The sequence below is a fragment of the Argiope bruennichi genome, chromosome 2 (genome assembly GCF_947563725.1).
Source record: "Argiope bruennichi chromosome 2, qqArgBrue1.1, whole genome shotgun sequence".
Taxonomy (NCBI): Eukaryota; Metazoa; Arthropoda; class Arachnida; order Araneae; family Araneidae; genus Argiope; species Argiope bruennichi.
Genome location: NC_079152.1, coordinates 119,686,085 through 119,698,857, shown reverse-complemented (window position 1 = coordinate 119,698,857; position 12,773 = coordinate 119,686,085). Strand labels below are relative to the sequence as shown.

General features: G+C 29.9%; 1 protein-coding gene across 1 annotated transcript in view; it reads right to left on the bottom strand.

The window, feature by feature from the left end:
• Positions 1 to 12,773, bottom strand: part of LOC129962305 (uncharacterized) — a 28,682-nt gene that overhangs the window by 775 nt on the left and 15,134 nt on the right. The window contains exons 5-8 of the mRNA XM_056076052.1: positions 10,626 to 10,832; positions 8,471 to 8,737; positions 6,339 to 6,455; positions 4,225 to 4,602 (exon numbers count right to left, since the gene is read on the bottom strand). Coding sequence (XP_055932027.1) covers positions 4,225 to 4,602; positions 6,339 to 6,455; positions 8,471 to 8,737; positions 10,626 to 10,832 — 969 coding nt within the window. The remainder of the gene's footprint in view (positions 1 to 4,224; positions 4,603 to 6,338; positions 6,456 to 8,470; positions 8,738 to 10,625; positions 10,833 to 12,773) is intronic.

The window sequence follows — 12,773 nt, the reverse complement described above, 5'->3', positions numbered from 1 at the left end:
TTAGTCATGTGCTAGAGTGAATTGCAGTCAGACCTGGTTTAATTCAGTTTCATCCATCTCTTAGTATACCGAAATAGATTTGATTCCACCTAATTCTAAAGTGACATCTGCCAACTCTGCTTTTCTAAGCCATATGATAGTTTCTGTAAATATTGATAATAGATGTGAATCTATCCTGATTTGTGGTTTTCTATAATTTTAATTAATTTCTGAATAAAAATTCCTTAGTAATAAAAAGTAATTGGGATTTTTTTCTTTCTGTTTTTATGATTGGTAATTGTAGCTGCCTTTATTATTTTATTTATTTATTTATTCCTTCTCATCAAAGTGTTTGATCTGAACAACTTTCACTTCAGTATTCAAATAAAATTTTTAACTGCAATCATGGCAAATAGTAAAATCTGATCAACATGAAATATTAAATTGAAACAACATCCTTTTTGATATATCTATTTTTAATCAAGCATGTAGAATTGAAATTGAGGAAAAAAGAACAGAAACGAAGAAAATTTGAGTAAATCTCATTAGGTAGATGACAGCAATAATATAAACTGCAATAATTTAATTAAGTTTGAATATTTAGTGATTATTTAAAAAATAAATCTGGTGTGGCTATCATTACATTTAGCAATACATCAGTTTCTATATCCAGCAGCTGTCTTCTAAATTTTTTATCATGAAAAACTATTGTATGCTTAAAAAAAAGTAACATATTTATCATCTCAGCTGACAAGATTTTCAATTAAATCAAACACCAGTAGAAAACTTACAAATTATATCCTTAAATATAACTGAACTATTCTAAAGAAAATCTTGATATATGTGATGGATTAGTTCAATATTAAAATCAATTATTTGTTTCCTTATGTTGATCATTTTGGATCATTTCATTCCGGAAACAAATTTATCTCTGTGCATGCAAATAAAGACCCTGATGAGCTGCGTTGCTTTTTTCACTTTTGACTCCCAAATATTGTAAAGTATGTATTCATCGCTTGTACTATTATTTTATGATCGCAAGTGTAACGCTTTTGAATAATTTAACTCCACAAAGAGATGATATACAGTAAGAATGTCATATTTTCGGAATTCTTTGTTAGGCCTTGACCTGAACTTCCGTCCAGTTACATGCACTTTCATTTGTCCCAATTTTCGCGTAATAAGTGCCTTCTGGTGCTTGCGCAAAAGCACGGGGAATTCCATGTCATAGAATTGCCAGTACTTGCTTTTTTTTTCTTCTCGAAAATAATTTTGTAAAGAGAAGGTATTGTTATTGTCCAAAGATTCAATTTGTTTTACGACTCTCATCTTCTTAGATCTCCTCCCAAAAAAATCTATCTGATGAAAGAAAGTTGTGCTTTGTTGTTACATCTAAATTATCTGTTACATTACATCTACTGTTAGGCTGTTAAGCGTGCAATATTTCGTGTGTGTGCAGCAAGTTACCATGCTTTATCCATAAATTGTAGATCTGTTTCAGATTTTGCAGTAATTGGCATCTGTTTGTGTATATGTGTGTGAAAGTGAATGCAATAATTCAAAAAACATTATTTTCTATTGAATGATCTCTAGACCGAAAGTGGTGATCTGTGTTTAATGTTGATACCACTGGGCCAAAGAGAACAAATTCAAATTGCATATTCAATTCATTTCACAATTGATGAAGGTAAATACAAAAACGGCAATATGATAAAAAGTCGGGGAGAGATAGCTCTGACTAGTTGAACTAGGATTTCAGTCACAGAATATTTTTGATAATAAGATTTGAAAGAAATGACAAGTATGAAAGAAAAATTAATGTCTTGTCTTAACATCGTTATTCAGTTAAAAGTATATAAGATCAGATAGCTAATATACAGTGTGTTCATTAATTATTGTTGGGGTTTCCGTACCTCATAACTTTCGAATAAAAAATATTACACAAAAACCGATTACGTATTCGTAAATTACAACTCAAAGAATTTTATTAATGATATTAAAGTGTAAAGTTTGCACAATTTGCACTTTGTAGGTATTCAGCTGAAGGCGATTCTTTGAGTTGTACTGTACGAATACATAATACTTTGAGTTGTAATTTACGAATATATAATTCTTTGAGTTGTAATTTACGTATTCATAATTCTTTGAGTTGTAATTTACGAATACATAATCGCCTTCAACTGAATGCCTACAAAGTGCAAATTGTGCAAACTTTACACTTTAATATCATTAATAAAATTCTTTGAGTTGTAATTTACGAATACGTAATCGGTTTTTGCGCAATATTTTTTATTCGAAAGTTATAAGGTACGGAAACCCCAACAATAATTAATGAACACCCTATATAAAATTCCTTTTCCATATTCGCTAGTCTAGCAAGTATCAAGTATCATCTTTGACTGTTAGCAGCAACACATATTGCATTATCTATTATCGCTATGGCCGTTCTATAGAATTAGTTTATATGGCATCACTGCCCCGTGTTAAATGGAACTATGCTCTTTTTAATATTTAATTGTAGATTGTCTCATGCTAGAAAATTAATGTCTTGTCTTAACATCGCTAAGATTCGAATCTCGTTTTTATCCAAAATCAAATTGCCGCTATTTATATCAAGGGACTATGAATTGATTTGTTACTGTCAGAGTAAAAAAATAAATTTGAATATTTAGTGTGTCACTTAGTAAGTTTATTTTTATGCAGATGTGCCAGCCAAGGCAAGCTGTTATCCTATTAACAATATATCATACCTGATTATTACGAATCAATGATGATTGTAGTAGAAAATCTCACACACATTGGCAGAATGTTTAGGAATTAAGAAGGAAAAAAAAAATTATTATTATTTGCAGTATTTAGATGTAAATATATAGAACCGTAGATGTTTTATTTCCTTTCAATAGCAATCCATGGTGTTCACGAACGTTCAAATCAAGACTATTCAAGGTATGTAACTATGTCAGGAATGATTTTTTTTTTTTTCTTTTGTAGAATGTTCTAAAATGGTTATATTTTTGAATATTTGCATTAAAACGTTGAAAAAAAAAAAAACATTTATGAAACCAAAATATGCCAGTTAAGTCCCCAAAGTTTTCTTAGAACAAAAGGGCAGGGTTTTTTTTTTTTTTTTTTTTTTTGCTAAAAAGAAGTATAAAGCAAAAATCTTCTAGTTTAGAGGTATATCAAATGATTTGCTTAACCCTTATGTTCGTTTTGTATAGTATACCATACATACAACTTAATAAAAAAATACTACCACTATAAAATAAGCTACCTATATACATTTATTTTTGCTTTTCTTCAAAAAGGCAATCTTGCCACGATAAGGGTTAAAATTTTGCAGATAGCTTAAGAAATATTTAATCTAGTTCCTGAACTAAGAAATAAGTAATATTTCTATCCATTCTTTAAATATTGACGTTCAACTCATACATAACACATTTTTAATTTCTTTCACATTATGAAGCACTGAAATAATTATAAAATATTTCTACATGTATAAATTACTTATTCTCTAGTTCAGGAACTGCAAAATATATTGCGGAATTATTATGCCAAGTTTGAAGAAAAAAATCTACATTAGATTTTATTTCTTGAAGTTTTTTGTTACGAAACTCTATTATATTTTATTTTTGAGAAAACAGCATTTAAAAATGCAAAATATTATTAAAGCGTATGTAAATACAAATATAAAAATCAGTGTAACTTCCTAAAAAATTGACTTAGAAATATAATTCTAAAGGTTTTATAAAGAAACCTGTTCAAACATTAAGAATATTAAATTAAAAAAAAAATCGTAGTTTCGCAAAAAATCAACTTTTTTAAGTAGTCACCTACCTTAAAACTGATTTGAAAGAAATAACAGAAAAAATTGCATATCGAATACAAAATAGTAATTTAAACATGGTGAATGATCATATTAGCAATAATCTTCAGTTATAGAGAGGCGAAGGAAGAATATAATGAATTAGCATAAATATAATAATTCAGATCTCAGCATGTTGACCTTTGCTATTTATGTATGGATATTTTTATTCGCACTCCGAGAAATCAATTTAAAATGGAAACTCCCACAATTACAAATGCCCTAACAGAAGTTACGATTTCTCATCCGATAATGACGTTGATCCAAAGGACAATGATGGTTTTTGTATTCCTTCAAGGGTTACAGACAGCGATGGATGATTATATATACTTATTAAAAGCGATTTGCTATATGATTCGATAGTTGCTGTAGTCTTTTACCTGTAAGTATATAAGTAGAAGTTGCGTTAGGTTGACTTGTTGGTCTGTTTGGAGCTGCTGTTGGTGAAACACGCCCTGAGCAAACTCTGATTCCCGTAAAGAGGACGTAATCATCATGGCATTCTGCAGCCACGGGGCCGGTCAGTGTAGTGGCTGCATTGGCGGCTCCTGGTAAGGCGCCAACAGCGAAAGGAGCTACACTTCGACCCTCGGCAGACAACTGATACGTTATCGAACAGAATCCAGGTTCTTTTCTGATGCAGATGACATAGTCCATGTTGTTGGGGTAACCCATGCCCAACAGCCCTGGTTCGTCATAATTGAAACTTTTGATAGCACCTCGAGTTCCTCTGTGGTATTGGAGACAATGTGGTGGTGCTGAAATAAATATATTTAATAAAATTGTTTCATCATTATAAAATGAATGTTCTCCTAGAATATTAATGTTACAGGCTACTTTTAAAACTACTACTTTATATATTCAAGGATATATATATATATATAAGGAAGGGAAAGAGTATTAAGAGATTTTTTTTGCTATTTTAATTCTTGTAGCATTTACGTCTGTCTGTATACTGCCATCATTTGGGAAATCTTTTCATTATTCTGAAAGTAATATCGCATACAAGAATTCTATGATTTAAGGAGTTTGAAGGACAATAATTAAATGAAGTAACTTTTTATTCTTGCAATATGAAAGTGCTATTGAGTAAACTGTTCCCAATTTCATTAAAACTTTATATTTAAATTCGTAGACTTACAGAAGAAAAAAAATGCGTAATGGAATAAATAACCCCTGGATTATATTTCACAAATCTTTTTACATGAATCTCGGCTGTAAGTAAAAAATAAGATCCCAATCATTAAATACATTTTTAATTATGATTAAATATTGAAGTCATTTTGACTCTTTCATGTCTGGCTGTATATTATTTAACCAACATTCTTTGCATTCCTATGTTTAATAGTATACAGGGTATCGCTAAAATTATGGTGAAACTGACAGTAGATGAGATACACAGAAATAAATGCACACAATAAAACATGAAGTCAGGAATGATGACTACTGTTGGTAAAAATTTGTCAGAAATGGTGTGCAGGGTAATTATTGAAAAAAAAAAAAAAAAAAAAAAAAAAAAAAACATTGCTACTATGAGTTCCTAGTGATTATATTGTCCAAGAAAAATGAATGAAATTCTGAATGCAATTATTTTAAAATATGTACTCACGAATGATATGAGAAATAATAGTTCAATTCTCACAATTACGGTGACAGTGACGAAATTTCAAATGTTAACTTCTTTCATTGCTGCATTCATTCACAATTGATCTTCGCAGAAAAAAACATCATAAATGGTATTGAACCGGTATGTGTTACTTAAAAAACTTTTTTTAAATGACCAAAAAAAGGCAAGAGAAGTAACCGAAAAGTAAGACATTTTATTATATTTCAAAAACTGTTCATCGTTTATGAAGGCAGGACTCATTTTCCTCCCTTTTAATAATCATATTGTATAATGTAATCTTTTTTTAATAATCATACTGTAATTCGGTAACAAAAAATCCCTTCTGTGTTTCCAATTCCATGTTTTATTGTGAAAATGATGCATTTCTCCGTGTCTGGCATACCCATTAAATTTGACCTATGATTTTAAACACATCCATATATTTTTATACCTTCTGTATTACAGAAGCACACAGTATCTCAAGCTTCTAAATTTATTTTTTGCTAAATGTGCTATACGTAAGCAGCACACTGCATTGTACAATACTGCAAAATTCGGAAAAACAGTATCGTACAATATTGAAACAAGACAATAATAATGAAACAAGTTCACTATAGTTCTTGGTATTCTGTGAATTATTTCCTCGTATCATGAATATTCTTTAAAAAAAATTAAATATATAATTCTTACTCTTGCTTTTTGCCACTTGATTAAAAAAAATCTTGCTCTTCTTTGCTTGTTGAATTCTGAATTTAATTTGCTTCATAATAAAAAAGGCATGCTACTTGTTTAACAATTTATTTCAAACATTTCATTTGCGTAAGAAACATAAAATAATATTTTGAATTTTATGCTTCAGTACCTATAGATAACCAAAAAAGTACTAACCTGCATCTCTACCAGTGCATCGCAGCTGAGTTATTTTCATGTTAAATCTTCGTCCGTAGACTCCAACCATTGTTACATGCAGGCTTATTGCTCCCGAGTCTTCCACGTCAACGTAAACTGAAATGATAATTAAGAGAAGGTAATCCATTATGTTACTTTTTGAAGGGTAATTGAGAAAATAATTATCTCAATACAACAACGATTTTTCATCGTAACTTTTATATTAAAAAATTGGAGTTCTTCCCTTTATTTTATTTATTTTGTGTGTATATTTCTATCTACATTTTTCAGCATTATGGTTGTCTGTGAACTCAGAAACGCTTTGAATCAGAAATATGAAATTTGGTATTTGGACTTTACACCAAATTTGTAGGTTTCTGTCAAATTTTGGAGGAAATGCATTCAGAGGAAATTTGTTTGTCCGCCTACCCGAGTACAAATGAACACAGTTGCTACAAAGCGAAAAGAGTTAAATAGATAAAATTTCGTAAACATATCTATAATCTAAAGTGGAGATCCGTGTCAGATTTGGAATCAAATCCATCAAATGTTTTCTCCCTCTATAATGCCAACGAACGATCTTTCATATTTATCGTTTTACCAATGGCATGCAGTTAATATAGTAGTTCTGTTTTCTTTACTGAACTATGGAACGCACAACTAGGGATGACGAATATTTTCAGAACGGTTATTACGTAACCAATATCAAAAAGTCACAAATACAAGTGATCAATACCTTTCAAAGAGGGGTGTGATTCAAATCCTTGATACGATCTTACTTATGATATTTCGATTACAGGTTTTGGATCAAGATAGAAATTAACAATCGATACCATATCACTGAAATTTGCCGGAGCGGTGACTTCTCTGGAAAGTAACAATCGATACGATCTGTCCAATCGAAGCTCTCGAAAGAAATCTGTGGTTGGATTGAAAAGTGAACGGACCAGTTATTGGAATTATCGTATCGTATCATTGAATTGCATATCACTGAAATTTATCGGAGCGGCGATTTCACCAGAAAGTGCGAAGTCACCGCTCCACTTTACGGGAGTGACCGATATTCGTATTTGATGATGCACTATTCCATACAGATCATTTTTAATTGCTCGTGACATGATTGACTTTGATTACATGTATTCTGTTTACTGCTGGCGCCATCTATTGGTAGAATATAAGACTAAAGTAAACATTTTAAAGAAATGACATATATTTTTAACTCATCTTTTCCAGAAAATGGTTCACTCTAATAAATAAATTAAATAATTAGTTTTGAGAAAAAAAAATAAAATTTCAGAAGTAAGCTGAAACAGATAAATTAATTCAATCACACGTTAATTAAATTAATAAATTAAGTATTAATTACAATTAATAAATTTTATATTTAAAATTAAGTAATAATTTTTAATTAATAATATGATTGAAATAACAGATATTTGGAACGCATATTTAAAAATAACAATAGCAATATTATTTATTATTCAAAAAATCGTGGATTATGCATCTCTACGCACAACTCTCGTGTGTGAAAATAGAAATCTGTGTACTCGTGGCGTTCACGATCTTTGACAAGGTCAATAGTTTTATGCGTAGATTGGGATAACACATTTATTATAGAGTATATCAGAAAACTTCGGGGAAACCACAATGGATTGATTATATTGTTTATAAAAATATTTTCAATGGCATGAGAGACAGCGTTTCTGTGACGGCAATTTATGAGAAAAATAGAATGCTTACTGTCATAATGAAACAGTAGTAGTAAAATCAATGAAAATTTAGAAATATTTTAGATTATTTATTTTGGAATTTGATGTAGTTCTTAAAGCAATATAATTGCCTATTATTTATATCTATTGATACTGTATCAACTGATACAGTATCAGTATCAGTAGATATCTATCATACTGATCTATTGTTTTTGTTTATATCTTCGTGTAAATACATATTTTATCTATAATTATATGCAACAATGTTTAGATATTAGATTACTAACAGCTGGGATTGAGAAAGTTCGAAAAATAAATTATAATATTTCTGAAATTGGAATTTTTGCAACTAACTGGGTCTATCAGGTAATGGTATCATAGAGAAAACGGAAAATAAGACCAAATTATGCGTCTTTGACTCACAGTGTTGTCCATTGTTGAGTCCACATATTTTAGGTATAAGGTTGTTCTCGTTTTGTCCAGTGACCACCAACATATCCTGGGAACAGTTTCCCTCTACGGGTCGAGCTAGGTCAAACACCAAAAATTCCAATTTGATTTGGCAGATGGCATCCGAGTGTTTGGACACTCGAATCTTGCACGTGCCCTCTTGCTCATACGCCAAAGGAAACCCGGGGTTCCTAAAATAAGAGACGACCTCGCTCGTGGCGCCGCCACATGGAACGTCGACTGAAAAACAGCAAAAGATTGAAAATAATGCTAATTTCAAAATTATATTCATTAAAATAATATTCTTAACTGATTGTATTCTTAACTAACTTAACTTAAATTATATTCATTAAAATAATATTCTTAACTGAACTTTCTGATTTTTAAAATTTTTTCTTTGATCATAATCCTCTGATTTTTTTTTCTTCTTTAAAATGTATCGTTCTTTAAGTTGTCACACACACACACACAATATATATATATATGATGATAAATATGAATATATTAAATATAAAGTTTAAAAATAATAAAATAAAAAGATTCTTTAAAAACACTTTTTTTTTTATCTATATACTAAAAACACTACAAATCATATTCAATAATAAAGATTATAATACAAGGTATTAACCTTTACTGAGTTCCAAAAGAAAAAAAATTCGTTAAGATACATTAATAATATGTTATAAATGTATTTTAAATAATAATTTATTTAAAATATTTCTATCAGCTCTACATGCACTTATGATTTGTGATAAAATAATTTTCGCTGTCTTTTGATGTATTAATCAGAGTATGTTTAAAAATAATTCTTTATTTTAATTTTAAATTTAAGTGAAGCGTTGCATTAATTTGTATCGTGTATCTATGTGATTCATATGGTGATTCAAAGTCTGATAAATAATTATAGATTTGTCTCTGATTGAATGTTTATTTTAAGTAGGTTTTTATGGGACAAGTGTGCCTTTATAGGGAATAAAGAAACATTTATTCTTAATATAATTGCACAAAAATGTTTATTATGCGTGGTTTGATAAAAGTTTTACGCCCTTTATCACATTTTTGTAAATTGTGGGAAGATTTATATACATTCAAGACCTTGGTGCAACTCATCAAAAATTAAATCGCAATCTACAATTTAGTAACCACTGATTTACACTGCTCTAATACTATTTTGCTTTTTACCTATTTCTATCTGGCTGATAGTGATGGTAGTATTACGATTTTTTAATATTTTTATTTTTAAATAGACACCTTTGGCGACCAGCTGTTCATAGACCATATACATTTTGAAAATAATTGGTAATTATATAATTATTTTCCCTGGTAATTATAATAATTACCAGAGAAAACAGACTTCGCTCACAGGATTTTTTTGTTGTTGTTGTCGTTGTAAAATCCTGTTTTTCCGAAATATTTAGATATGAATCACATACTGATTACGTATGAAAAATTTTTCAATCCAACCTACATATGAACTGGCCATTTAAATTTTTTTAAAAAAAATCATGAATGCGCTTAGTTTGACATGCTATTCGAAACAATCTGCTATATTACAGTATATTTATCGTTACTTATGCTTTGGAGCTTACACTCAGTTTTACCATGGAGAAATCTTGTCCGAGACGGCGCTACATGACTTCGTCATCTTGAGAGCAGATAGAAAAAGGCTCTAATGGTTATTTAAAAAAAAAAAAAAAAAAACGCTTTTTTTTAAATGTAAAATTGCGTTTTCTCAGAAAAGACACCTACGTAGATAAACTTAAAAAGCAAAAATATTAAATATAAACACATAAGTAAAAAATAAAGCAAAAAGCGCGACTCGAATCGAGGACCCCAACATATGCGTCATTCATGTTGTTCTGACTACTATACTTCGAAGCGGAAAAACTATCTATTTTATTAATTTTTATTTCATATTAAATTAACAAAAGACGAGTATGAGATTTTTTTTGAAGCTAGAAATGTATTTAGTATTGATTATATTTTACAGATAAAGTTATACAAAAAGTTTTAAATGTATTTAACCTAAAGACATCAATTTTAAACCTAAACCATTAGTTTCTTCAATTTTCCTTACGCATACGTAGTATATTCATTGAAAGATAGTGAACAAACAGCAGGCACTCACATATGCAGCAGACTCCTTCTTGTGGGCACCTACCCATAGGTGTTCCTCCCAGTTCTATGCAATCAGTTGTTTCGTAACATGTACCCTGTCTACCGTCAGCAGCCTCGCACCTATCGGCTGGGTCTGAGCTTTGACCAAGCCCGCCGACCGGTCTTCTGTAGGAGCTGAAGTAATAGGTGGCTGCCACGACAGGCTGAGACATCAAGGCTGTAACATAAAAGGTTTATTTGTTTCTTTGAACATCTCTCCTCAGTGTAGGATATCTTATTTATTTTAATTCACGTCAAGTAAAACTTCGTGTTAGCATATCCTGGTCTTTTACCAAAAAGTCAGTACTTTGACGAGTGCGACAACTGACCAGTACAGCCGCCACATCAAAAAATGGAAAGTTACCTTCTTGGAAATTGCTGGCTGTTGTACTTTAATAATTTTTATGAATGAACATCCTAAAGGTATACTCTACTATACCAAATCACATCCCGAGCTTAATTTCCCAACCCATGTCCTCCCGTTGTTAGCTTTATAGGCAAACAATAGAAGTCATTTTTAAATGGACAAGTATAGCATCGGCTGCACGCTGAGCATTTAAAATGTTTTTAAAGTATTAAATAGCCACCCCTCACCTCCCTCTTCCGCATGAAAATTATACTTTACCATCCACTTTTTTAGTGTTAGGAACACTTAACTAATTGAAAATCGCAGACAAATTTGTGAAATTTACTGAAAAAAAAACAACAGGATGTGTGCTGTTATGGTAAGGAGATGAGTGCGAAGTTTTAATGAAAGATTTGAAAACGGTTTTGATGAAGAACGAGGTGGGAGGGGTCTCTGATTGATGAGGGTTTGCATACAGAAGACGAAAAGAAGATTAAGAACAGAAGTCTTGCCATTAAAAATCCTTATCAAATGGATTTTCCCCAAATTATCAATTCATTTCTTCACTATCGTAGCACATATTTCTATAAGACGGACATACAAAAATTCTTATCCTGCTTTGATAAATGCTTCAACATTCATGGCGCCTATATTAAAAAATATCCCAAGTATTGTTTTTCCTTAGGTAATAAAAAATTTCCCCCATCTTTGTTTCTTTTTTTTTTAATTGCCTAGAAGAACTTAGTTTCTGGATATCCGTTGTATTTTATCCGATATAATTAATTTAATTAATTTATCCAATATGATTATACTTTTAATAATTAGATATATAAGATTTTAGATATAATAATTTTTCAGCTGTATAATTACTGTCTCAAACAAGAAAAAATATAATTTTCTACTGTATTATTCTAATTGAAACTATATGACAATTTTGGACAGTTGAGAAAGTAGCTGTCAGGTTATGATTAGATTGGGACACTAAATACTGAAATTACTATCGAAATATTTTCTAGAATTTTCTAGAATTCATTAATTTCGAACCACATTTGTGAACTTATCCGATGATTAACGGGAAAGTTTAAGTTCATCTGTCTACTACGGAGCAATTTCAAGTGAGTCTATTTTTTTTTAACCAGCACTTGTTAAATTTCCTGATATAGTTAAAAATGCGAATTTTTGCTATTAAAGAAAAATGTTTTCATTTCCTTAAAAAGTGTTTTTATTTTAATCGGTACAATCAAAGTTAAAGTATCATCTTCTGTTTTATCATTTTATTTGAGAAAATAATAAAAAAGTTATTTTTTATTCCACCAAACAAAAATTTTATACACCAAAATTTATATGGCTGTATTATTGATCAATTTTTAAACCAGTTCTAGGAAGTATTTTGATATTTCTTTTTTTTTTTACAATAATTCTTTATAAAATAATTTCTTTATATAGTTGCTTTATGAACAAAGATTTTCAATTACTTAAGTATAATTTTTTTTGGTAGAATAATTATGCGTACAAAATTTGCCAATATTGAGATAGAGCTTGTTTTAACCTTTTTAAGAACCATTGTCACTGCTTTAAAAAAAATTCTGAAACAAATATAAAAAATTAATACAACAACAGGAAGGCAATGAAATTCTTCTCTTTATTATTTAGCTATTGCAAAGCAATAAACGACAAAATATAAAAATTGACAAATTTCAATATTGAATAGTTTCTGCTAAGATACAGAATTTTGGCGTTTTGGAAGCTTTCAGTTGGTCAAAACACAAATTA